The sequence below is a fragment of the Venturia canescens genome, chromosome 2 (assembly GCF_019457755.1).
Source record: "Venturia canescens isolate UGA chromosome 2, ASM1945775v1, whole genome shotgun sequence".
Classification (NCBI taxonomy): domain Eukaryota; kingdom Metazoa; phylum Arthropoda; class Insecta; order Hymenoptera; family Ichneumonidae; genus Venturia; species Venturia canescens.
Window position 1 is genome coordinate 7,451,777 of NC_057422.1, and position 25,742 is coordinate 7,477,518.

General features: G+C 37.9%; 5 protein-coding genes and 1 long non-coding RNA gene across 7 annotated transcripts; 2 read left to right on the forward strand and 4 right to left on the reverse strand.

Annotated features, from left to right (window-relative positions):
* Positions 1-1,151: 1,151 nt before the first annotated feature.
* Positions 1,152-2,840, forward strand: LOC122406568 (uncharacterized). Its single transcript, XM_043412095.1, has 3 exons — positions 1,152-1,315; positions 1,412-2,155; positions 2,262-2,840. The coding sequence occupies exons 1-3, from the start codon at positions 1,295-1,297 to the stop codon at positions 2,352-2,354; spliced, it is 858 nt and encodes a 285-aa protein (XP_043268030.1). The 5' UTR covers positions 1,152-1,294; the 3' UTR covers positions 2,355-2,840.
* Positions 2,841-6,044: 3,204 nt separating this feature from the next.
* Pdxk (pyridoxal kinase) lies at positions 6,045-9,292 on the reverse strand. The gene is made up of 7 exons (XM_043410943.1): positions 8,927-9,292; positions 8,262-8,361; positions 8,008-8,151; positions 7,783-7,903; positions 7,459-7,601; positions 6,956-7,132; positions 6,045-6,875 (listed from the first exon to the last, which is right to left on the reverse strand). Exons 1-7 carry the CDS (start codon positions 9,017-9,019, stop codon positions 6,763-6,765), a joined length of 891 nt encoding a protein of 296 aa, XP_043266878.1. The 5' UTR covers positions 9,020-9,292; the 3' UTR covers positions 6,045-6,762.
* Positions 9,293-9,572: 280 nt separating this feature from the next.
* On the forward strand, positions 9,573-16,951 carry MTF-1 (Metal response element-binding Transcription Factor-1). Of its 2 annotated transcripts, XM_043410942.1 has the most exons (6): positions 11,736-11,867; positions 12,176-12,189; positions 12,276-12,445; positions 12,881-13,163; positions 13,511-13,697; positions 14,158-16,951. In XM_043410942.1, the coding sequence occupies exons 3-6, from the start codon at positions 12,286-12,288 to the stop codon at positions 15,613-15,615; spliced, it is 2,088 nt and encodes a 695-aa protein (XP_043266877.1). In that variant the 5' UTR covers positions 11,736-11,867; positions 12,176-12,189; positions 12,276-12,285; the 3' UTR covers positions 15,616-16,951. The 2 variants fall into 2 exon arrangements, with proteins under 2 accessions (XP_043266876.1, XP_043266877.1); XM_043410941.1 differs by lacking the exons at positions 12,176-12,189; positions 12,276-12,445 and adding an exon at positions 9,573-10,236 and having other exon boundaries at positions 11,644-11,867.
* Positions 11,154-13,016, reverse strand: LOC122405887 (uncharacterized). The gene is made up of 2 exons (XR_006259843.1): positions 12,933-13,016; positions 11,154-11,839 (listed from the first exon to the last, which is right to left on the reverse strand). It is a non-coding gene; the product is annotated as an uncharacterized lncRNA (long non-coding RNA).
* Positions 16,952-17,012: 61 nt separating the features above from the next.
* ATPsyndelta (ATP synthase, delta subunit) lies at positions 17,013-18,804 on the reverse strand. Its single transcript, XM_043410944.1, has 4 exons — positions 18,649-18,804; positions 18,314-18,438; positions 17,697-17,894; positions 17,013-17,333 (listed from the first exon to the last, which is right to left on the reverse strand). Exons 2-4 carry the CDS (start codon positions 18,428-18,430, stop codon positions 17,166-17,168), a joined length of 483 nt encoding a protein of 160 aa, XP_043266879.1. The 5' UTR covers positions 18,431-18,438; positions 18,649-18,804; the 3' UTR covers positions 17,013-17,165.
* A 1,459-nt stretch (positions 18,805-20,263) lies between these two features.
* Positions 20,264-22,603, reverse strand: Prdm13 (PR/SET domain 13). The gene is made up of 5 exons (XM_043413360.1): positions 22,445-22,603; positions 21,706-21,955; positions 21,430-21,561; positions 20,871-21,345; positions 20,264-20,717 (listed from the first exon to the last, which is right to left on the reverse strand). Exons 1-5 carry the CDS (start codon positions 22,601-22,603, stop codon positions 20,483-20,485), a joined length of 1,251 nt encoding a protein of 416 aa, XP_043269295.1. The 3' UTR covers positions 20,264-20,482.
* Positions 22,604-25,742: the final 3,139 nt, after the last annotated feature.

The window sequence follows — 25,742 nt, forward strand, 5'->3', positions numbered from 1 at the left end:
AAAGAAGCAAATAAACAACTATAAGGGACATCGTAATAGTATTACCGTTGTTCGTAACGTCTACACACACCCGTCGCTTTACTGTACTTTGCTGAATAATACCCAAGTTATACGGGCATAGATCGACGATCAGCCGTTACCGAAGCCGGAACAATGTTCCCTGGCTATCGCGAATAGCATTCTGCATACTATTGCTCCTGCATACTATCGTGTTAGAAAAAATGAAAAGTTTACTGGGAAAAAGGCTCTCGTTGAAAATGCGAAATAAATATGAGGATTCGGTCGACTCTCTTGACTTTATTTTCAACGCTCAATGAGAACAATTGTAGGCCAATCGATGATGCATCGCGTTTTCACATCACGCGTATCTCTGGGCAAACTGTCCTGCGGACCGCTCTGAAAAAAGTTTGGCACGAAAAAATTGTTCGTATAGAAGTGAATTTTCATTTAAAAATATTGAATATTGTATCAAGTCAAATGCAACTCTTTCGAATTAATCGATTTAACATTTTTTCGAATCGACTTGAGATCAAAGTTTCGAAAATTCAATTCCAAATTATTCGTAATGGAAATCTGCGTTACACGAATATATTAAAATATTCGCGAAAAATTTACGTCGACACTGTAAAACAACTTGGTACTACTGGAAACATTGGTTTCTACGATAAAAAAGTTTCCAGAATTCGAAAGAAAGACTCAACCATAAGAAAAACAATAAAATCAAGATTTATTGTTCCCACGTGCCAAGCGAAACAACAAAAGGCCAAAAAATTTATTCGTTCTTGGTAACTCTATCAGCCCCTGTAATAACTAAACTGCAGATTTGGAACGTGGTCAAAAAATATCTCCCGCGTCGTGTTGTTGAATAATTAATTGAACAATATGTCGAACAAAATTTCGCTTTCAAACTGCATCGTTGTCCAGAATCGTTGCGAAACGAAATGAGCTGTTTTTCGCTGGAAGACATTAGTCATGAACCTCGGTCGGATGAAATTCTTGCTAAAAGTTTGACTGTTCAGAAGAGAATAAACGAATATCTCGCTCGCTTTGTTGAATTCATTGTTTAAATATGTTAAACAGCCGTTCAAGGCCGCGTTATCGTCCGGAAGCTTTTTCCACGGTAAGATTTTCGATGCGGAATACAATTGGGCTCAGTTAGATTTTTCTTTCGGTGAGGAAAGAAGTGTTACTGAAACTTTGAAGCGTTGGTTTTTGAGTGGATCAGAAAACTGAGGAAACGACAAGAATATCATATCGCCATCGCCATCCAAAGTATTTTTGAGATATCAGTACCATGACGATGAACCCTGGAACGGTTATAATTAAAACGATTTAGATACCAATAAAATAATAGTTTCATCGAATAATTGGATTCATTTTAAATTCTAATTCTCGTCTATTTTTACTACAGGAGTCGATAGCAAAGGTGCCTTATAGTGTTGGTGATTGCGAAATCGTTTACTTCTGCGTGACTTCATTGGGTGAAATCGGGAACAAAAACATCCTGAGACTCACGGTAAAACTGAGAGCTGAGATGATGTCTGTTTGGATCAAGCCTCCACTAAATCTACCAGAAATACAACTCGAGGATCTCCAATTTTTCGGCTCCGATGTGTTTCGTTTTGACGAAAAATTGCCGACTGTTTCGTTACCAGTCGCTATGAGAATGTTTCTCGGATTTCTCCAAGTATCGCCGAAGCCTGCCTTGCTGGTCACCCACTCTCCAATATTCGACTCGGTCCTGCTGGTCCAAGCTATCATAAAAAGTGGCTTGGAGGACGATTTCGATTCTGTTATTGCTGGATTCGTAGATACTTTTCCGATGTTCAGAAAAAAATATCCAAATCTGTCAACGTTGAAGGAGTTCAAGCTGTCCAACCTGATGATTCAAGTGCTGAAAAAAAGCCCTGAAAAACCAAAATTCGAAGCAACAGCCTACTTGGAGTACCTTGAAGAGCTCGTCAGCGTCGATATTTCCAAAAGCGATCTCGTTAAGCGCAGCTTAACTTATGAAAAAGCTATGTCAAGCGAGGGTGACATCACAGCTATTTACGAAATGTACGAGGAATTGGAACCCTTGGCACAGGCCATGGCTCAGAGGGACATGAGACGAAAGTTGAATGGAGAGGCCGAGAAAAACCAAGCTCCCCAAACGGTAAGTTTTGAGTTACTGAACTAATTATCATCTGCAAAGAAGCACCAAAACATAATGACGCATTGCCTTCTCGAGTCCAGTGCTACTAAACCTTGCACGTTTTTAGAAAACTCCGGATCTGGTCAAGCCTTTTAGTGATAATGATCGCGCTTACGAAGAACTCGTTGAAATTATGAATCGGGATCGTCCAATATACTGAGTTCCAGCTAATCGAAATGAGCACAGTCTCGAGGTCTTGTATTATTGATTTTTCATTCATTTATCGTTCGCCAAATTGTTCACTGTTCAACTTTTATTAAGATACGGCAGAAAATGCGTTTTGACACTCCGTTCAATTCAACGAAATTAACGATTCATACAGTATTTTGAAAATATCGACCTAAACGACGAATAACCAATTTGAGTATCGTTCGAAAAGGGAAAAATTGAGCGCTAGCTGATGGACAATTTTGTGTAGAAAAAAGTCGCAATAATTTTGATGGAACGATAGTAAACCAAACGATAATTAAAAAAAATAAATAAAAAACATTTCGAGAATCTTGTTGAAAAAGAAACTGAAGAATCATCTTTAACATTGAAAATTGTATGTGCACGAGGAACAGCTGGTAATAAATGAAAATTCGTGCGATAGCTGTATTTGAATGAACGCAATCAAATAAATACGGAAGATTCTAATGAAGCTGAAGAACTGTGTCGTTTCGTCAATTTTTCATTAGCATTCCGAGTTCCCAACAATCTGTCCCTACGAAAGAAAACACGCCGCTCATCCTCTTGGATCTACTAAACGGATAGCGGTTTTATCATCGGAAAGTGAGACGATCGTCGGTGCATTTACTTTGAAAATCGTTTCCGTCGAACATTCTGGTCTTATGAATATTGACGAGGGTTTTCGATAGCACGAATCGAGATTGAGTAAAATTCTATTGATTTCTAGAACGTACAACTGCGGATTGGTCACGTCCGGCCACTAGTTCATTGCATAACCGGGCGAGAGAAGACTTATCTTTCGATTGATTTATTTTTGTTTCTCGTCGACGTTGCTCAAATACAGATTGCGTTCTCGACCAAAGTGATTTACTCTGGTGAATTTTCGTTCGGACTCATTTGTCGTTTGAGATAAGCGAAAATGAGTCATCCCGCAGGTCTTGCTTGCAGAGACGGAAAGTCAGGCAAAGCATTTCCTTTTATTTACGTTATTATTTTCAAATCGTTGTTCCGGCTCTCGGGCAGAATTCGAGAGTCCCCGCACTGTTAAAAAAAAAATTCTTTTTCCAAGTAATTCAAATTATTTGAGGGAAATTCATTGGCTACTAAAATATTTTCATTTGGGTTGGATAAAAAAATATTTTACGTCCAATAAATCATTTTTTTGGCAGTTATTGATTAGTCGTTATAATAAAGGTTCTTGAAACTAAATACCGTTATTTAAATTAAATACAGAATTGCTGCCAATAGCAAATAATATATTTTCGTGGTAAATAAATAATATTTTTGGTGACAATATTTTATTTTGATGACATACATGGAAATTACTCATGAAAAATATGCAATATTTTCCATTGGAAACACGCAACGTACTTGAAACAAGTAATTGACTTTTATTCCAGCAATCACATTACTCTTCGGTATAAAAATAAAAAACTTTAATCGAAAAAATTTGTATTCCAGGAAGAAGAAAGAAATTACTTCCTAAATTAAGATTGTACATTTTTTTCATTTCGAACAAAACATACTTTGGCTGCAAAAATTCGAAAGCTCTGTCGAAATTTTTATTTAGTCAGCCGAATTAAATTGACGCATTGTTTGTAGTGAACGTGCAATCTCGTCTATTAACGGTCCATTATTTTTAAGAAATTTATATTTGTTTTCATAAAAATATTAAATTTATGTCAAAAACATATTTACTTGGAAACAATAATGAATTACTAGATAATATACAAGTAATTCATTTATTTGCATTAAAAAAAAGTTACTTGTTTGAAAAAAAATTTTTTAACAGTGCGGTTGAGCAGGGAAGGGAAGGAAAAAGAGGAGGGACTTGGAAAGGGTGCGGGGAGCGATCGTCGGGCTAGGAAAGTCTGGAGCCGGGAATTCGACGGGAAGACGGTGCGGCAGGTGGACAGGAATGGCATTAAAAGTCACCAGATTCGCGCGTGTATAGGTTTATGAAAATATATGAGTATGCAGAGGAGTGCAGAAGCGGAATGGAGCAGTACGTTCAACTCGTCGTTGAATGACCTCCGACAACAATGTCCCGTAGAGTTTGAGCGACTGGGTGGACGGGCTCTTGCGGCTTTCCTGGGTTGTCGTGTCAACCGGGGCCGGAAATGGCTTGGTAACTGTGCGCTTACGCGACTTTACGATTCTCGTAAAATTGCCGTCCCTTTTTTCTCGCCACGCAATTTTTCGCTGCTTTCGCGTCTCTCTTTCATTCTCTTTCGCTCTCTTCGGCTCGTCTCAAGTTTTTCAGACTCTGACAAAAAACAACCTGACCCGGATGGGTTGTTGCGAGCCGATAAAATCTCTCGAAAATAAAAGCTCGAAGGGAACTTTGAGCGTGAGGCTTCGATGACGGAATTTTTGTAAATTAAAAGAAATAAGCAATTCAATGGACGCGAGGGACAAACGAATAAGAATCACAGCCGAGTTAACCCAGTTGGGCCAAGTCATGCCGAATGAAATTCTTCTTTGCGCCGTCTACGTGTCTCGAACACAGAAAAAAGGTGATTAAAAAAAACGAGGGAGGTTGTCGGAGAAGGCAAAGAAAAGTGGGCTCGAGGACGAGGGAGAATGATTGTCAGAAATGCACGAAAAAAAATACCCTCGGACGATGCAAAGAAGAGGAATCGTCGAATAATGAAATATAATGCTGTTGAAAACAGAATTATAAAAAAAAGAAAAAAACGAGCGAAGAACTGTTGAGTCTCCCTAATTAAGTTTCATCCCAACATCCATTCTCACTTTTTATATCTCTCTTTCTCCGCAGCCTGTCTCGTAATACACAATCTAAAAATCGATCGAAAACGATCGGTCTTGAGCCAAGGGGCATCGGAGCAAGTCGTTACACAAACGGTACCAGACAAAATCTCTGTTCTTTTCTACTCACCTTGCTCGATTATTCATGATTATGCAACTTTCCCTCGGCCTCGGAGATTCACTACGAGAACATCAAAAACGTTTGCCTCTCCGACTTTGGATAATCTATCTCGACACGCACACGCAACATACCGTTCCAACGATTTCGATTATTCTCACCGCGTAAACTCGTTTATCTTCTGTTAAACTCCATGAACTTTGTTATGATGATTGACTCGCGCACTCAGTGAAATAATCGTGAAATTGCGAAGCCGGAGTTATCCGAAAAATTGGCACGATATCGTAATTTTTTGGATTTTTTTCGAGTTTTCGAGAAAATGTTCGTTCGCGAACATCTATCCGATGAATTTCCGTGCGGAAAGCATGTTCATCGTCATTCGTTTTCGGATCAACGTTCAAAAGAATTTTTGAAAATGTTCCATCTTCCGCTGAGAAAATAACAAAAAGCATGCCTTGGCAGCGTACTTAAAAAATTCCAGTGATTTCAAAAAAATAGGATTGAAAGTAACGAAACAAGAACCGCCCAGTTTTCTTGGCTCGAATCGTCGTTACAAATTGCTTCTGAAAATAATCTTTCCTCCTATCAAATTTTTCTATCTCCAAGAATTTTCAGTGATCGTTTCATTCAGTTACTCAAAAATTGAGCTTTGTAACAATTTTTTAAAGAAATGTATTCTTTTAAATAATCGACTTTTGACTACTCAGTTAATATGTTACCGGATACTCTATCTATTCGCATTCAAATTTTCTACACACGGAATCGTATGTGGCGTGTATATTGAAAGAACGGATAGCTGAGTTAACACTTTTAATACATTTTTTGATATATAATATTATTTTACAACAGCGTTCCAGACGTAGCATAAATATTTCCATATATTTAACATATACGATAGCAGACGTCATATTACATCAACGATTAAAAGATATTTTTCGGAAGACTGATTTGTTTGGTCGTATAGGTCAAAATCTCGAACGAGCTCAGCCCGATTGAGGCAGTATTCACGGTTACGAGAGCGAAATCAAAGAATCTGAATTGAGATCTTGGACTTTCGAAAAAGAACCATCATTCATTTGCCAGTAAAAAATAATGTATTTTCGGAGAAAAATTAGTTTTCAAAATGCATTATTGAAATAAGTGTGTTACTGAAAAAGTGTGAGAAATTCTCAACGAGTTCTCGGATCAATAGAATCGGGATCTTGAACTTTTTAAAAAAAATAAAAGAGAAATCTTACATTTGCCAGGCAAAAATAACGTATTTTTTTCAAGAAAATGCCTGTCTGTACAATCCACTTTGCTTCAGCTTAATTACTGCAAAATATTAAAAAATAAAATATTCAATAAAGTGAAATTGATCGAACCAACAATGAACACATGTGGATATTTATCTATCAATATTGCCTCGCGTTCAACGCGAGCTTCTTGCTATTGCGTTTGGTCACAATTAGAATAAATTTTGTTTTTATCGCCAACAACGTAAATGAGAGATGACTCGAATGATTCGCTCTCGTTACATCAAAACTTCAGCAGTAAGTTTCTTTGGTGGATTTTCGATGATAGCCTTGCTCTGAATGAGACGAAGCTCAATTTTTCTTGCAGATTGTGCCTTTTGGTCTTTGTTCTCTGTTAAAATATATAAAAAACAATTATTCTTGACTCGTTGATTTTCTTTGGTATTGCAAGTGACAAAATGTTTGTTTTACCCAAGCAACATTCGTGAGTTTTTTGTAAAACTCCATGCACCGTATTTATCGTTTTTTCCAAAGCTGTTCTGACGTCCTTGGAATCCGAATGGGCGAGAAACAAGGCAGCGAAAAGATCTCCTGATCCAGTGTACATTGCAGGTATTTTTGGAATATTGATGCTTATCTTTGTCTTATCTGCAGCAAAAATTATGCTCGTCACATTTGTGAGGCTGTTGAGATAATAACATTTTCTTGTTGGCAGGTTAGAGCTATTTGAAATTAAACATTTCTCAAGAGAAGTACTGCGTAACTAAATAGAAACAAAAATATCATCAGAATTGGTGGAGAAATTTCTTAGAGTACGAAATCTATATTCCGAATATAATTCGAATCTTCTGATGTGAATAGACTATTATGTGGCACTAGAAACTATCTTCCAAGCAGCGTTATCTCTGTTCATATAGACAAAAGAGCAAACGCATTGATAAGAATGTTATAATTGAGTTATCATGAGCTTTCACCTTTTACGTTGCTCACAACCGCTGTGAGTTTGTTATTCAAATCTGTCGATGAGACAGCAATGATCTTAGGGCCCATGATGTGCAGAACCTCTATAGCTTTTTTCAAATCTTCCATCGAGCTAATCTTCACATTTGTCAGAAGCCTTGGAAAACAAACAAATGAGAAAATTGTTAGGACAGTCTGATCCGCTATTTGATTAGTTTTTGCTGTTTTATTCAATTAGTTTAACTGATGCGAATGGTTATTTTCCATGGTACTTAATTTGACTGTCAAATTCTATTCTCTTCGTTTATTAAAGGTTAACATGTTCAGTTTTTTCTTACTCTAATTCAAATTGGTTTGGTGTAATGGTGTCTGCCAAGGGAACAATGTGATTCTTGTAGATATCCTTGAGTTCTTCTGGAACATACATGTGTCCATTGTCACCCATTACAGGATCACAAACTGTAAGGAAAATTAAAATTAGTATACATTCCTGTATCCAATAAATAATTATTACTGGATATAACTTTAAGGATCAATGTCTCTAAATATATCATTGGATCTACCGTATTTTAAGTTGGGATTCTTTTTCTTTAGCAATGGAACAAGCTGCGCTATTTTCTTTAGAAAAGAGGCTGAACCAACGTAGCCTGTGAGCAAGTGACTGTAGGTGTCCAAGTCATTTTCAGCCAAACCAGCTGCTAAAACTCCTGTGAAATATAATTAGTTGGCAAGCCTCCTTGAAACTTGTTTGCATTGAGTGTCTTGTTTTTTTTTTTTTTTTTTATTCAAAACATGATTAATAATCAAAAACACTTGCCCAAATCTTCGTCGTTCAATATTTGACCCTTGAACACTTTGTATCCAGTATGGTTGGATAGTTGAACAGAATTAATCGCATCAACTTCATAGCCCAATAACTTGAAAATGAAATTTGGAAAGAACTGGTTACACTTTTGCGAAAGGATGAAATTTTGTTTCACTTCAGACACAGAAAATGGATATTTCGAAAAGTGCATATATTCTCATTCTTGCTACTATTTTCGATCGAACAAAAAAGCAGGACGGAATAGTCTTCCAATGCATTTTTGGAATTTGAATTCTATTGCAGTTTATCAATTTAACAATCAAGGATGAGAGTATACAGATAAACAACAAATGAGAACTGAGTGTGTGAAAATTCGAGGAAGGTTTGAAAAGTAACATCAGTTGGAGTCATGAACTGTCAAATCGAATGTCAAGGTAATTTTATTGCAATTGAGCTTGAGAGTGTAGTGGCATCTGACAATAAAGAAGGACAACGTAGTATGAAAATTGTTACTCAATAAAAATTCAATAAATTTCAATGCAAATGTAATGAAGTGGATGAAGAAAATCAAAAAAAGCTAAAATTTCATTCCAGTTGTTTAGAACATCGTAATGGAAAAATGAATCCGGTCATATGCATACGCTGGGGTGAAAAGTTTTCGAAAAACATTTATTTACCTGTAGAGGGAACGTTGCACTTTTATTACCGACATAACCAGACACAACGTGACTTTGAATCGATAAAACACGGTTTTGTTGTGGTTCCGACATGTTGCTTGAAAATATTACTTGTGAGACAACTGTTTTCAATAAAAGAAATACTACTACACGCTAGAAGACAATAGCTGCAACTGCAATACACGTCATAGATCGACGTTTTGTTGTACGACGAAGTTCGATCGACAAGTCACGACCACGACGCGCGCATGGCTGTTCCAACCCATTTCCACATTCTTATCTTTCCATGTAATACTGATTTTCTCATATGAGCGATAACACGAAGATTGAACTTATATACTTCTAACGACATTCTTACATAATTCACCTGCTATATATATTATAGCTGTCTATCGACTGTTGATCAGGAAATCATTGGTTCATTATTTTTCCATGCTTTAAGACTGTTTTATCACGAATTTAAAGATTCATGAATAAAAAGTGTTCATTAGAGGAATGTGAATATATACATTTTAGTCAAACTATATATATTTCTTGAAATTATCATCGGAAAATCCTAACTTAAATGGCGCAAATTTGCAATCAATATCTGTTTTACCGACAATGATTCTCAATCAGCTGATTGAAATATAACCTATCACTCGCCTTCCATCATTTTTTTTCTTGAAGTATTCACGTGTGTGAACTACATTATTTAGTAAACGTGAAAAATTGAAACTAATGTTCTCTTATAAAATGTAAATAATCATGTTATCATGAGGAAAAACTGTTGTCCATAATTACTTTCAACGCGGTTGAGTTGAAAAAAAATGTATTGTTTTATCTGAGCGAGCTTGTCAAAAAAACCGCTAGATGTCTAATGAATGTGTCTAAAGATTCCGAAAATCGAACAAATACTTTTGGAATCCTCTCGGTATCCTCCGCGACACGATGCACACAAATGCAAAATTCTCGCTTATACACATAAACACAAGTGCGTAAAAAACGACGACAGAGACGACGAGCCACACGGTTCACGGTTGTGGGATAAGTGTTGTTCAGTGGGAGGCCGAGTTGTTTTGTGAAAAAAACGTTCCCACGAAAAAAGTGATGGCGACGTGGGAGAACGAAAAATTCGGAGAAAATGTTACGAGTATCGGAGAAAATTTCGACGGTATTCTCGTAACTCACGATTTACAGGATTGTCTCGACGACAGTCTCGATCTCACGAGTTTCGGTAGAGTTTACGAACAAACTCCTGTTTTTGATTATGGAAAGTACTCAGACGAGGACCTTTCGTCCACCGTAAAATTACCGGATGATCGAACCGGGTGAGTTTATAAATAATAAAATATTCTCATTTCATTATTTTTCTCCAGTATCATATCATTCGTCGTACTAAATTTTATCAGACCACATTTATTCTTCATCGTTTTCACGTGTTTAAAGTTACGTTTCCATTAACCCCGGCAGAAAGTGCGCGATTTTCATTCGTTCAAACTTTCTTAACGTAGCTCCTTTCCTTATAAGGACATTTAGCCGGAGACTTGAAATTGAAACTTCAACGATTTCACTCTAGACCCAAATATTTTCTTCCCGTTTTATGTCCCGAAAAAACCATTTGACAAAGCTTTACGACGGACCTATTGTTGTTTATTCTTACTCGTATGCAATATTTTCTATCACGTTCGAACTGTCTGTTCGTTATTAGGTTATATTCGAAATAAGTTTGCTTTGTCAACGGAGTTCACGGAATTAGCGTAACCAACACTCAAAATGTGTATCATCAATTAAATGATCTCGTAACTTTATGATCTAATAAATCCTCGACTCTGATAGATGGCATAAATTTTCTACTGGCTAATATTTCTTAACCATATACCATTAACCAGTGCACATACAGAGAGCGTCCTTCTTCTAAAAATAACATTGGGCAACTTAGCTCTGGCATTTTCTTCAAACTAAAGTTTCCCAATATCAGACCAAGATTTTCAATGTTGAATGTCTGCTTGTAACAAACACCATTTTGATGGATGTAACAGGTGTAAGATGCCTGTTGCTATAAATTTAGTTCCTACAAACAATATCAAAGATTGATGGACACAAAGCCAAGCTCTGCTTTGGCTTTTGTATAAATACAAACGTGAATAATACTTGAATATTTCAACCAACATTTTTGAGTTCTGATGTATGAATTTATTTTGTCCATAAACTTGAAAACAGAAATTTTACTCAATGTTTACAACAATAAAAATTCTACTCAATTTATTAATTTCAACAGAAACATACATAGAACCGAATCACATTATAATTTTAATTGCCATTCAATTGCACTAAAATTAAAAAAGTTTTTTTCCATTGAGTACTTGCATTTGAATACTGTGATTCAGCCCGGAATATAAGTGATTCTGACACTTTATTTTAAATATTCCGAATTATAAAGTAGCATTGATTCATTTCACAGGAGAGGTGCCAATTTCTACAATCTGATTCATACTGTCATACTCGCATACCACAAATTTTTTGAGAACTTGACATTACGTTGACTATTATATTTATGATATATCTCAAACACGAACATGTTTTTTTTAATAGTTTTTCTAATCTACGCATGAAAATTTGTTGGAATGAATATACCATATTTGATTCAGTAAAATATTAACACAAAACTTTTCTTACAATTTCAGTTACGAAGCTTAGAGAAGTGACTAAAAAGGGAATCTTGCATTAAATTTCAGATATATACATCACACGATAAGCCCTAATGAAATTTACATGCGAATTCATCCTGGTCAACATGACTCAATGCCGGATGATCCTTCGCATGCAACGATCACGATCGAGAGTACAGATCCAGACACCAATCAAAAGCACATTAGTCGTTACGAGTGCGAGTACGACGGTTGCTCACGCACTTACAGCACCGTAGGAAATCTGAGAACACACATGAAAACCCACAAAGGTAGTGCTTCAGATTATCCGAGGAACAAAAAAAATTAAGATTATTTTGAATGTACAAATTGAGAAATTCTTACTAACGATTGAATTTGAAAAGAAAATCAATAATCCAAATCGAATTGTACATTTAACGCTAACTAGAAAATACAAACAATTATTTTATTTTACGTTTCAATAATGCTTTGCATGTTGCATTTAAAATATTTGTATCTATCGTCGTCTTAACAATAATTCACTTTTTCACTCATCATATCTATGTGTACTCGTCTACTTCACATTATTTTTTCTCGTTTTTCATAATGCTTACTAAAGGACACAGATTTTGGGTAAGTTTGACATAACAAAAACTAAATATACAAACAAGAGTCTCCGATACATGCTAAAAAATCAACATTAACATATTTCTTCACAGTTGAAAAAAAATGACATCTCAGAATAGGATTCGCGCATTAAACCAATATGAAAGATTAAGAGCTTTTTATCGTCCATGTACAAGATTATTGTCTATCAGTGTATTGTCCTTGAACGTGTCCAGATGTGATTGCGAAAGGATCGCTTCTCGACCTGCATGGCTTTCAATCGGTTAGTGCCTCAGTAACTACAACAAAATTCGCTTCCATCGTCTTCTTTTTGTTTACAATATGTGCAAAGCATTTTGACCTTTCTCAATCGAATGTGAAATCTCAAATTTTTCTAAAATTCCAAAAATTGCGAAGCATTATTTACCGATCATTTGAAATAATTTTAAATGGTTGTGAAACTGATTTTGTCAATTTTCTCTAGCATCAAAGCGTAAACCTGATTCCCTCAACAATTAAAAATTTCATTTGAATGTTAACGGAATTCTATGCTGATCCTACTTTGCGACTTTGGGAAATAGAGCTGATTCGATTTTCATTCGATAGCAAAAGTAATCCATGCTTTCTGACACGTTTTTCCATTTCAATGCACCTTGCAAATGAAAAGCGATAAAAATTTTTGGCAAATGAAAATGGAGAAAAAACCAAACGATTTCAGGCGAGTATCGATTTAAATGCGCGGAAGCGAGTTGCGGCAAGGCATTTCTCACCTCGTACAGCCTTAAGATCCACATTAGAGTACACACAAAAGTAAAACCGTTCGAGTGCAATCACAACGGTTGTGAGAAGGCATTCAATACCCTCTATAGACTGAGAGCTCATCAAAGACTTCACAGCGGTAATACGTTCAACTGCGAGGAAACAGGATGTGTTAAGTTCTTCACTACACTAAGCGATCTCAAGAAACACGTCCGTACCCACACTCAAGAACGCCCATACAAGTACGTTTCTTGATGCTCCGCACATCACCTTTTTTTTGCTTTTGCTACCTTAAACCTAAGAAATACTCTGTGTTCACGAGGAATTTTGTAAATTATTTGATCCTCCGAGAGTCTTATAACAATCTTTTATTTTAACAATTGAAATAATTTTCAAATATTCAAGTGAAATTTTCATTGTGTTTATTCTTCTTCAAAAGTTTCCCTCGGAGTGAGTTCTCTGCATTTTGTTGGGTCTCCAAAATATGTGTGTACATTTTGCCGTGACAGTTGCAATTTTCAGACCGACGAACCACTTCATTCATTTTTAATTTTTGATGAAACAACATTTTTTTTTCATTTTCTCAAAGATGCAGGGAGGATGGTTGCGGCAAAGCATTTACAGCATCACACCATCTCAAAACTCACAAAAGAACTCATACTGGTGAACGTCCCTATACGTGTGCCTTTGAAAATTGCCAAAGATCCTTCACGACTCTACACAGCCTCAAAAGTCACTTGAAAACACATAAGAGATCGTTAGCTAATGGAGAACCGGTGGGTACTTTTTAATATCTGATTTTTTTTCGAAAATGTGAATTATAAAAAGTACGACTATTAATTGCATCACTCGTACACCGTCCTCAACTAGTTTTCAAAGCTCGTATCCCCGTTTCTATTGTTAAAATTGCGTTTCTTATTCTTAACAGCGAACAAATGGTTTCGTGTGCAATTTTGTGTTGAGATATTCTTCAAATTTACAACGCGTCGTAAAATCCTATTCAGAAAAGTCTCTAAGCCGTTATTTATTTATTTATGAGAGATGAGTGCCAAACGGAAGTTGTGGTGACGTTCAACGTTGTTGAAAATTCTTTTTTAATTTAGTTTTTTTTCTATTGAAAATCATTCCTTGGAGGCCGAAACTTTATTGAAAATTGAGAAAACAAAAGCACTCAGATAATTGAAGAAAGAATTATTACCAAGAGTTTTTAAAAAAAATTATTTCAATGAATTTCAGAAGCACAAATTACCTCCACCAGTGGAAGAAGGAGCTTCGAATTTGATAAAAATCGAGCGCTCAGAAAACAAAACGAATGATCGAAAGGATCTTCAGTCGTTCTCGATAATTCCGATGACATCGAGCGACCAACAGAGTACCGAAACGCTGACATATTTGTCGTTGCAAACGAGCAAATCGCCAAACGATACCTTGGTGGATGCGTTCAGCAGTGAAATGAGTTTCGACATAACCAGCAGAGAATTACGACAAATGAACGATGCGAAAATACAGCACGAGACAAACCCAACGGACGATCTCACTTTTCTTACCGTACCTGGTATTAACGAGCGTGAATCCTTGGTAAATTTCACGAGTACGGAAGAAGATTACGAAGAAAAATTGAAGATATTCCGTCAACTGACGGGAAACGAGGACAGCGAAGAAATCACATTGGCTAAGAGCGATCATCTCAAAGTTCCTCAAGGGAGCCAAATGAATTTGGAACAAAAAATAATGCAAGACGGACTTGAAAACACGATAGCTCAATTATCAGAAGTCAAAGATCATGAAGTAAATCCCGAGCATTACGGAGCACCCTGTTTGGCCGGACAGAGCGAATTTGATCGTTCGATCAACGAGGATACATCAATGAGGAAACCGAACGATCACTTGTTCTCAAATGACCTCGACACCATAACGTTCACGAGCCAAACCGACGAACTAATAAATCCGGTCAATATCGTCAGTAACGAGCCTTCCGAAGCCGTTGAATTGGCCATAGCAACTGAGGAAGAGATGCCATCACAGTGGATCGATGTTATGGCATTAGCAGCAGCACCAGCCTTGAGAACGGAGTCGTGGTCGGAGTTGAACGCTTTTCCAACAGCTGTTCATTCCCTCGTCGACCTCGTTGGTCCCGAGCCATATCCCCTTAACCTTGAAAATCAGCTGGAAAATGTTGCAGAAACTCTTAATTGTCAAAACGTCGATAAACCAGAACAAATTTGCCATCTTCCTGTGATAGAGCCAGCGAATCCTATCATTAAAACGACCGACCCTCGTACACCATCGATACTCGCTTCGAGCAACGACAAGAGAAATCGTAATGTTTTGCAAGAGATTACAGCCGATGCAGATATTTGCAAATGCACCGACTGCAAGTGCGATAATTCTAACAGTTGTCATAATTGTGCGAGTACGAATGAAACCGAAGTACCAATTCATCACAAAGCAACTGAATCGCAGCTGCAAATCGTCAGTGAAATCGTTTCTTGCCTGCAGAACGAGTGCCCGTGCGACAACGATGGATCCCAAGGCTGCGGTTCATGTTGCGTCGTCATTTGCTTGAAAACGTTACAACAATTGCAACGAGTATTCAACAATAGAAATTGTTGCAGAGAAATGAGCAGAAGTCAGTGCTGCAAGGAGAAAAATTCGTTCAATCTGATGAAAAGCCAAGTGGCCAATAACCAATGAGGACCCACTATTTTTCAGGATTTCTTTGTTGTTATTTACTTATTACTTTAGAGAAATCGCTCTACCAGTGATTTCGCAAACTAGTCATTCAAACGAAGAGGCTTCCTTCCGCTTCCTCGACCATTTAGGAATTTTGCCATTTATATATATATATATATATATATTTTTTTTTTTTCAACGCAAAAACTTCACGAGTCGAAGGACAGAGAATATATGGACTGTGTTTGTATTCTGATCGTGAGCGACAAGCTTGGATGTTTTTGTGCCTAAATATTTGGTCGAAAACCGATTCAATGAGAGTTTAAAATGTTTTTTCATTTTCGTTTCCTAACACTTCTATTCAGTTCTTCTAAATTATTTTTTGGACTACAACGAGCATTAATAAACATTCAACATGAATAATACTGGCTCGTGATGTTTTTTCAAAAATATTCATTACAATCAATGTGAGAAATTTTCTTGAAACTTTCATTGATTCTATATTTCGCTGCTTTCGAAATTGATTAATTATTCGAATGAATCAATGTTACGAATCGTTGTTAGAAGACTTAATCGTTAAAGTTGTTCAAAGAGAAATTCGTGCTCGATTTAATTGCTTTGTTAAAAAGTTAAGAGCTTATTTCGTTTCGCGACTATTTTTGTTGTTATTGCTGCGCATTTTAAATAAGATAAATGAAAAAACTGAGTGACGCTCAAAGCGTGACAAATCGTATATGCCAAATAAAAACATATTTTTGTTTAACTTTTCCTGCACTAGCCCACGAGAGTTAAAGCGTCTCATCAAATCGTATCGTTGCGAGGATGTACGTATTTTCATAGTTTTGTTACATTTTTACGTATACCAAAAAATATTCATAATAGTATAATAGTAAAGAAAAAAAGAATTGAAATAAAGCCTGCGAACACGGTGACGAAGTACTGAATTTATCACGAATGAATTTATATATCGAACGTTACTCGCGTAAAATTTTCGTACGCATGCTTCTTGCAAATTTTATGAACTTTTACACCGTGTAAATGAATAAGCAAGCATACATATATACATATATATATTTATACAAAAATCTACCAAAAATAATATCCGAATGAATTGAAAAAATTCATACGAGAATAATGTTTGCTTTTGCCTTCCGAGCCACTGTTGGGTCGACGACGATTTATAATGGCTGTTTCACGTACTTCGAAGAGCGCTACTTATCAGTGAAGAAAGAATCGAGAGCTCGATAAACCGATAGAAAAAGAACAAATTGTTTTAAATGTTGATTTAACTAATAAACGTTTTCGATCGCAATTTCATTGTGGATTTATCGAGAATAAACTCGCTTGGAGAATTCAAGTATTTTTTTTTCTTCTGGATTCTACGCCAAGGAAATAATCAATAAAAGCGTTTCCAAATCTTTACACAGGCGAAATGATCGTATTATTTATACAGTAGTGTGTAACAACGCTTGATCGTTCACGGCAGATGGCTCATTAACATTTCTAATTGCTAAAGACTCTGTAGCGAATTCAAATTTCTTTTCACGTTTTTTCGAATCTTCTAATGAAGCTTATGCAGATGCTGCAACAAGTGCCTCAGCAACTTCCACTGCGATTGCAGCTTCAGCTTTTTCCACTTCCGACGAGGCAGAACTCAGCTGCTGTTGAGCCTTGCTCAGGATATCACGAGCTGCTGAACCGTCCAAATTCTCAACGAGATGAGCTTCTTCAGCGAGAATCTGAAAAAATGCATAGTAAAATTTTTTTTATTTCATTTTACCATGGAACTTCTCACTTGGTTTTGACGATTTGAAAATCATGAAAAACCTTTCAAAGAATTGAAATGAGGATTGAGATTAAGAAAAATGTAGAAACTATGAATTAATTTGAATTGGAACTATTCCCTGAATCAATACAATGGTGTTTTGAGTCCAACTTTCGTTAGCAACTTGCGAGGAATTTGAAAATATTCGAAGGGATAATTGGAGACATTTTTCATGATGATTTTTCCCAAGCGGCAGAACGAGCAACATTGATGCGCGAAAAATAAAATATAAATGTTTCTTGTTGGGAGTTTCTTTTTATGGAACATCAAATGTTACCTGAACACTGGAGTCTTCGTTAATTGTAACAGTACCCGAGGAAACAAATACTTTTTTGATCTCTCCACTCTGTTCATGAACGGTGACGACTCCTGGTTTCAGGACAGCCAAAGTGGGTACGTGATGGGGAAGGATGCCGAAGGCTCCTGAGAATGATGGCACGTCTACTTGCTTAACATCGGCAGATTCATAGAAAACCTGTAAAATAATATGATTTACATGAGCTTTCCTTGCATACAATGAAAAAAATTGTTCAAATGATCTACCACTAAAAATAGACATAATAGAAAATCAAAATGAATATAATTGAGTTCCATATTTGAACATGGGAACAAAAGAAACATTGGGAACTTGGGGTCTTTCGCTCCAATCGCTTGAGTTTCCAAAATTCATCCACAAAATCAGGCGAAGCATTTGTACGAACTGAAAGTTTTTTGCGTCATAAAATTATATAGTCTTTTGAATTGAAGAATCCAATTCAAAGATATAACGGTGAAGAAACACTTTGTTGATACAGATGAAAACCCAATTTTTTGACCCAACGATGGGTGTACAATTTGAACTTGAGTTGTAAGTGGAAATTATTGAAAACAATGTAAAGGAATCAATGAACTCACCTGGTTTGCTCCGGCAAAGGTAAACTTCATATCGCTGCCAGAAGCTTCAGCATAATTTCTGATCTGGCCCCGAACGGACCTCAAGAAGGGCCGAAGTGTACGTGCGAGAGTGGCCATTTTTAATTCTGAAAAAAGTTTATAAAGACATATAGAAAAAAACAATAATGTGACATCCGAAACTGTTACATCACAGGGTCGAAAAATTCAATAACCTCATTCGTGTTTTCGAACTTGGAGAAATACCAAAAAAAAAAAAGCTCAATCATACTGCAAAATTTTTATTTGAATAAATCACTTGATTTTAATTCAAGAAATATTAATCGACTTCAACTTACCGTGTCACCGGTCGTCTACTACTTTTTTTTCAACGAAAATTTCACCACTGCCTCGATGAAGAGGATTCACGCCTGCGCCGTCTGCTACAAGCACTACAAGGAACAAGGACGTTGCACGGGGTCCAAGATGGTAGTCGGGGAAGCTAAATACGAATCACGATACGAATGCTTGTTTTTCTGAAATAGTGTACTCAAGCTCCGAAAGATGACGCCACACACCGATTAAGGAGGGTTCCTACATTCGTCAAAATGATAAGAAATTGATGAAATTTGGTGATAATGTTCTTCAACATCAAGTGCGAAGACACAATTTTTTTCAAAATTTTCTTCTGCTTAGTTATTGAGTAATTATGCATTAAAGCAGATTTCTTATGCCCGGAATGTATACCTATATATATATGGAAACGCTATGCTTGTACACGTGAACTTTAGTGATCAATTACTCGATAACTCTGTACAGTAGAAAAATCTTAAAAAATTTGTATTGTCAAATTTGGCACTAAAGAATATGTTCACCAAATTTGATTAAATTCTTATCATTTTGAAATTTTTATGCCCGTTTTCTCCAACGTTAATCTGAGTTTAAACGCGGTTCATCCTATTTCGAAACTCATATGAAAAAAATTGAACTGAGTTTAAACCGCGTCGGAGAAAACGGCCATTAATGTATTTAACACGGTTTAGCATGGCAACATTGTATCGTCGCTATCCACCCGGGGCTGATAAGGCTTATAGGAGGGGTGACGGGTAACGTGACCGCACTGCAGTTCATCCGCTGTTCGCTATTCAATGAAAAAATTTATTCTGACAATGGAAGAAAGTTTAATCATTTGGCTACAATGCTTTTATTGTTTATCGCAGACTTGGCGGAGTTCTATCATCATCCCAAGTTCCGATATTTCGAAGGTTGGTCAAATATAATTTTTTCATTTTTCGCGTTTTCGTCTCGCGACAAAAACATGATGTCTCGATTATTTTCGATTTCAAACACAACCAAAGTGTGTAAAGAAAATAAAGCACAGTTTTACCAATAACAATTTCGTTTTTTTATAATATAAAATTACAAACTAATTTAACAATTTTTCTTAAATACTACATATACGTATTGTCTGTTGGTATAAAATATCTTTCTACATATACGTTCGTGAGCAAAAAAACAAATGGAATAAATAGGAGAGATGCGATTGTAAATTTCTGTGCATAATGAATTTACAGCACAGCTGTAGTTATTCAGGTTTTATGCTGGGAAATCAATCGCTGGATTGTGAAAAAGTTTGCGTTTTAATGCGAATCTGACCTCGTTAAAAACTCAAATGCCAGTTCTCATTTTTTCTAATTCGTTACCCCAATGTTTTGTTTATCTGTTCTACAAAATAATTCGAGAGTATTTTTTCCATAGCAAAGTTTCGATACACAGTATCCAAAGGCGCAATATATAACAAAGAGTAATTGAATCGTGAACCGTTGAAAATAGCTCCACTATTTTTATTCGTGACGTGTCGTTCGCGATGTTTTAATTCGAATTGATACTAGCCAACGAGTTGCGTTTAGACGGGAGAAGTGTGCGCGACGGTAGGCGCAACCCAAGTCGCTCGGACCTATCGACTGTGGCAGCCGTGACGGGACGCATTCCCCCCACTCCGCGCTCTTCCCTCCTCGCGCAACCCTATTGGTCGTTACGTTTTATCGAATATCTTGAGAACGGTTGCTCTGAGAAAAAAATCACTGAGGAAGTTTATCCTCAGAATTCGACGATCTATCCATGTGACCCATTAATAGTAGCCAAATTTTTTGGCATACCCTGCATTTCCCTTTTTTTCTATCCCCAATGCTCCTAATCCATAATACCATCGGACGATACGTCAGAACCATGATCCGCATTGTCCTGGTGCCTCGATCTTATGTGTCTCTCGAGGTCTCTCCTCCTCACGAGCACTTTGCCACACAAATCACACCGATAGGGCGTCTCACCGTCCGCATGGAGTCTTACGTGCTTGTTCAAATTACTGGGGTCTCCGAACGGTCTCAAACAGAATTTGCACTTTAGAGGCTTGTAACCTGTGTGAGTTCTGTAAGAAAAAAAAAAAAAAAAAAAAACACAAATAATTAGTCAGTTTTATTTTCAATTCGTCAACCCTTTTTTAATGATGAATAAAAAATCGAAATCGTATCCAATCGTCAAACTGAAATCCAACGAATCGATCAAAGTATCGAATGCCCACCTGATGTGGATTTTGAGACCATATTTCCGGGAGTAAACTTTTCCGCAGTAGATGCACAAATGTCCCTGCTTCGATTTGCCTAGATTGCTGACGAGGGTTTCCATCTGGGCGGCATGGGCGTCGTTCCGGATGGTCGGAGGTGGTGGGACATTGATAAAATTATTGTGTACAGTCTCGTTGCGAATGTTGTTGCTCGTAACGACATTAAGGGGCGGAGTGCTAATGGGAAAGACGGTGGGTTTGTTCTCATAAGGCTTGAAAGCGGAATTAGCGCGGTAGGCGAAGTTTTTTCGCACAGGTGATATGGGAATCGACGAGTTTGGGGATGGACCATTGGAGGACGTTGGGGATGGATGGTTCGACGAAGTTGGAGATCCCTGATTTGAAGAGGTCGGTGAATTGTTCGCCAGCGAAACGTTCGAGTCCGACCTCTCGACGATAATCGGCGATATTCTCGTCGGCGATGTTTTCGTTGCTGAGCTCTTCAGCTCGAACCTGAAGGGCGCTATTCTTTGGGGAAACAAATTCAACGACAGGGACGTCGGTCTTGGCTTGGCGCCGAACTCTCGCGCTAGAACACTCCACAAATGATTGTTGTCCAGACGATTGCACTTCAGGGCCAAATGAACCTTCAAGGGATTTGGATACTCAAAATGATGGTTGCAAATGTGGCAGGTGTAACGATTTTGACCTGAAAATAATGAAATTTCAATAATCTTTTAGTCTCAGCTCGTTGAAGCGATGAACGGAGATTAAAAATGAGAAATTTGTCAAACTTCGGTGGCCTGCACAACATCCGAAGTGTTCGGAAGCTCTGCCCATCAACGACGCTTACCTTGGATGTTCGAAGGCGTCAGAAACGGCATGTTCATCAACGCAAGTATGTTTTCTGTAAACCACATCAACAGTGGCTCCCCAGGAACGATGCACCTCATTACTTTAAGTACGACACCCTTTTCCGTGCTCATAAGCAACACGTTACAGCTTTGACAGTCTTTTGCAAGTGTCACGATCTTGACCCAGCAAGCCGCGTTCACCAGGCCGTCCACGCAGTAAAGATGACCCTTGGAATCCGCCACTTCGACCTATTTTAAAAGCACAAAAAACAACCCATTTTATCGAAATTCACGTCACTTTTTTTCAACGTTTTGGGCTTTGAGTCATGAAAATTCGTGAATATTTTAATCCATTTTTTAGATAGAGCAAAAGCCTCTGATCAGCGATTTTGTGATTCTCCGCTCCTTAAATTTTCACTCTCTCGATCTAAAGAAATTTCCACTTTGACCGCGTGATATTTTTTTATTCAATAAAATCTATTCGAACCGATGCTGGTTTGAGTCTAATGCAGAAAAAATATTTTTCACCTAACCTGCGCCGAAAGTTCAACTTTCCGAAATCGGGAGGTTGAATTTTCGGTGCACGTGTGGTGAAAAATAGTATACGCTCCACGGGAGTGAAATTAGACCACCTCGAACCACGTGCTTATTCGTGGATATTGAAACGTTTTGAAAGTTTCGGCTCGATTGTGAAGCTGATGAGGGAAACTTGAGTTTTAAAATCTGGCAAGTCTTTACGTATTGGATAATCGAAGTATTTCTCTGCGAGAGTCGATGGACGTCGATTACTTCAGTGGAAGAATCTCTAGCGAGCAGACAAGCAGCTCTGACGACGGGCCGTCCGACGACTGATCGCTGCGCCATAATTGTTCCTCTCTCGATCGCTTGAAGACTCATGATCAAAGATTGGTTGTCCGGGAACATCGGATAATTAACAACTCCTCGATTATCCACGCTCATTAAAGCGACTGATCGTTAGCCTTGGTTCACCAAAATATTCGCTAAAAGTCCGACACTCCGGAGCGATTAATCCTCGGACGAATGTGGTTCGTCGTTTCACAAACTCTGCACTAATATTATTTCACTTCATTCACGAATTCATCCAAAAATCGAAGAATTTGGGGGAAAGCATTGTCAAGTTTTCTACATATTTGGAGACTAGTGCATCGCGAATGCACTCACTGATTTTTCATAAATTCGGAAGATTAATGAAAACCGTTGAACTTCGCGGGCGAAGCGATACCGAAAATCGCCGATTTTAATGAACTCTTCGACGAACGGTTATTTTACAAGCACAGTCGTAACAGAGTTTGATATGAAGAAAAGATGGTGATTGGGCGAGGATAAGGTGTCAACTGAGTCGCAGTTGCGGTCCGCACATGGCTTAAATATTAGTGGGGAACAATACCCCCAGAGGTTTATATGGATGATTTTCTCAGTCCAACCCCCTCTCGTCTTTTGAACCGGGAATGGCCAACTCGTGGTTGTGTACATCGATACATGGCTTATGGTTTTTGGCTGCGTTCTCATCCCCTCCATTCTCTTCCGGTCTGGAGGCAGCACACACTCAGTGTGCCAACGCTTAATTGCATTTAAAGAGCTATTCCCCTTCTCGTGAGGGTAGAGGACAATTTTTGGTGATTCCATGAGCGATGAGCAGGGCTGGTGTGCTCGTAGGAGTGGGGATTCGAGTTGTGATTTGGTGGAGAACATCCAGGGGTGAGATGAAAGCCGAGAAGACGAAAAAACGGGAGAAAGAGCTCGGGGCACGTGCTGACACCGCAAGGTGCATCTCGACACTTTCCTCCCTTCTCTCCCCATCGCAGACTAGTCAAAGAAGGCGTCCCCACCGGGGATGATGCCTGTCGCGACAACAATGGATTCTCTCATTCAGGGAATACAAAATGGCGTTTTTTTACTGATACACCCGCCCAAAGGATTCGTTAGCAAAATATAATTATTTTGCTAAGTATCGAGGCTCGTTCATGACGGTATATCGATATTTCCGAGGATTGATCATCGCCCAATTTCCATTTTAGGATCGCTCACTTTTCAATGCTCGAGTACGCAAAACGAAGAAAATTACGGAATTTATTATGGACATTCTCTATTCCCTACTTTTTTTTATTTATTATTAGTTGCAATAAAACTTGGAGTTGCGAATCGTAAATCCAAGATAGTGATACATTGAATGAACTCGCTCCATCTGACCCCAATTTTAAGAGCGATATTTTGTTTTATGGTCCATTAGTTGCCGTAATGGAAGGAAAAATTTGTATAATTCGGTCACCACGTATCTGTACGTTTATTGGTAAACGGAAACTCTTTCTCTAACGGTCTATACGATGAAGTTTCTTCGACGAACGGGGTACGCGGACTGCTGATTTTTGTGAGATTATTTTATCCTTGATTCGACTGAAGCAGAGAAATTATGGGAGGGAAGAAGAAGGAATAAAGCGCGATCTAAATTCGATGCGCATCTAATGAGCACTCATGCGATTCGCTGTGGGTACAAAGTCGCGATTTTCAGGGTGGAAATGCACATATTAATGAGACCATTCGCGCTCACTGGTATATTAATGAACGCGGGCGCAACGTTAGCGGAGAAGCTGTTCGCGTTTCGGGTGCGAGAGAGTCGGAAACTCGGCTATGAGCTTTTCGTCATTCGAAGCTTCAACTTTGGCAGGAATATTGAGGGGTTATCGACTTTTTAAACATGTCAAGTGTCCTGGGACGATAGATTATTTCAACTCTTTTCGCTTTTGTGTCGTCGAATTTGCTATTCTTGATTTATGTTTATCTGCGGTTTTTTTAACTACAATCAAATAAGACAAATCGTTTTATCGTTTTGTAACACGAACTTTGTAACTGATCGTAAAAAAAAGTTATTGGATTTGCAATAATTTCATTATATAACAATTGAAAGCAGCGCTCGAACTGTCGAACGTAAAAAAGCTTTAGAAAAATAAACTTTGCCCAGTCAATGCAGGTCTCAGGTGCAAACGGAAAGGACAAGTTGGGCGTAAAACGTTCAAGTGACGTCGTCCCAATGTCGAGCCACGAATTTACGAAGCCCCTTTGTTTGGCCTGGCGCCAGAGAATTGTCTCGCAGACGATTTCATTGCTCATTTTCTCTCTCGCTCTCTCGACCGTTAGCTAGACGTGTCACGTGACCACAGACAAGTGACCACCTGAAGGATACGCATGGGGCGTTAATAACTCCAAATCGTACAAATAGCAAATCCGTGTACCTGGCTTATGATATTAAACGAAGTAGACGAGCGCGACGACTACTGGTCTCTCATACAATTTACTGGTGGCTATACAAAACTACGCACAGTTACCTGGTTCGCTTTGTAAATAACACGAGACACCGAAGAATCTTCGTCGCCCTCTCTTCGCCGAGGTTTTCCAGAAACCGATAAATCAGTTCGAGGAAAGAGTGCTGTAATGATGCAAATTCTCGTTGAACTTCCCTAATAAACACACTTCACTGTTGTCAGCGAGTCGAGATTCATTTCGTGACTCGATCGCGAGTTGTGAGAGAGGAGGATTCAGGTCGACGGGTACCGGCTCGACTTCACTCGAACTTCAATGCGGCCGAGAGTGTGCTCGAGTTACAAATAATGAAGGATCGAAGAATCCTCTCAAACGGTACGAGTTAAGGTAGATCATGTCCGTAGGATCGTCATGTTATAGGTATCTAAATTGGCTCGATTTTTAATTCCTAATTAAATATATTACCACTCTAAATTAACGTCAGAGTTATTCATTCGAAATTGTAAATAAACTTTTCAACGTATTTTTTGGTGAATGATATTACAAGCCATTAATCGAACGGGGATCCATCACTGACTGAATCCAAAATTTCATTCGTCCCTGGCTAAAATACTATAGCTTTTCATCTGAAACAATCGCTTTTGAGAGCACAAAGGGAAATGGATAAAAAAAATGTTTTACTGAAAAGACAGAAGGCTATGGACAGGAATGGGTCAAGCCAAAAGAAGAAATAAAATGCCGAAATAAGCAAATGTGA

What these genes read in the sequence shown, in the direction of transcription:
- LOC122406568 (XM_043412095.1), top strand. Translation starts at nt 1,295, where the DNA reads ATGACGATGAACCCTGGAACG. An exon ending in TGACGATGAACCCTGGAACG is followed by an intron (nt 1,316 to 1,411) that starts GTTATAATTAAA and finishes TTTTTACTACAG; the next exon opens with GAGTCGATAGCAAAGGTGCC. An exon ending in AAAACCAAGCTCCCCAAACG is followed by an intron (nt 2,156 to 2,261) that starts GTAAGTTTTGAG and finishes GCACGTTTTTAG; the next exon opens with AAAACTCCGGATCTGGTCAA.
- Pdxk (XM_043410943.1), bottom strand. Translation starts at nt 9,019, where the DNA reads ATGTCGGAACCACAACAAAACCGTGTTTTATCGATTCAAAGTCACGTT. An exon ending in GAATCCCAACTTAAAATACG is followed by an intron (nt 7,904 to 8,007) that starts GTAGATCCAATG and finishes TTTTCCTTACAG; the next exon opens with TTTGTGATCCTGTAATGGGT. An exon ending in AACTCACGAATGTTGCTTGG is followed by an intron (nt 6,876 to 6,955) that starts GTAAAACAAACA and finishes ATATTTTAACAG; the next exon opens with AGAACAAAGACCAAAAGGCA.
- MTF-1 (XM_043410941.1), top strand. Translation starts at nt 10,016, where the DNA reads ATGGCGACGTGGGAGAACGAAAAATTCGGAGAAAATGTTACGAGTATC. An exon ending in ACACATGAAAACCCACAAAG is followed by an intron (nt 11,868 to 12,880) that starts GTAGTGCTTCAG and finishes AAACGATTTCAG; the next exon opens with GCGAGTATCGATTTAAATGC. An exon ending in CGTTAGCTAATGGAGAACCG is followed by an intron (nt 13,698 to 14,157) that starts GTGGGTACTTTT and finishes AATGAATTTCAG; the next exon opens with AAGCACAAATTACCTCCACC.
- ATPsyndelta (XM_043410944.1), bottom strand. Translation starts at nt 18,430, where the DNA reads ATGGCCACTCTCGCACGTACACTTCGGCCCTTCTTGAGGTCCGTTCGG. An exon ending in CCTTTGCCGGAGCAAACCAG is followed by an intron (nt 17,895 to 18,313) that starts GTGAGTTCATTG and finishes ATTATTTTACAG; the next exon opens with GTTTTCTATGAATCTGCCGA. An exon ending in ACGAAGACTCCAGTGTTCAG is followed by an intron (nt 17,334 to 17,696) that starts GTAACATTTGAT and finishes GCATTTTTTCAG; the next exon opens with ATTCTCGCTGAAGAAGCTCA.
- Prdm13 (XM_043413360.1), bottom strand. Translation starts at nt 22,603, where the DNA reads ATGAGTCTTCAAGCGATCGAGAGAGGAACAATTATGGCGCAGCGATCA. An exon ending in ATACTTCGATTATCCAATAC is followed by an intron (nt 21,956 to 22,444) that starts GTAAAGACTTGC and finishes CTTTTAAAATAG; the next exon opens with GTCGAAGTGGCGGATTCCAA. An exon ending in GGTCTCAAAATCCACATCAG is followed by an intron (nt 20,718 to 20,870) that starts GTGGGCATTCGA and finishes TTTTTCTTACAG; the next exon opens with AACTCACACAGGTTACAAGC.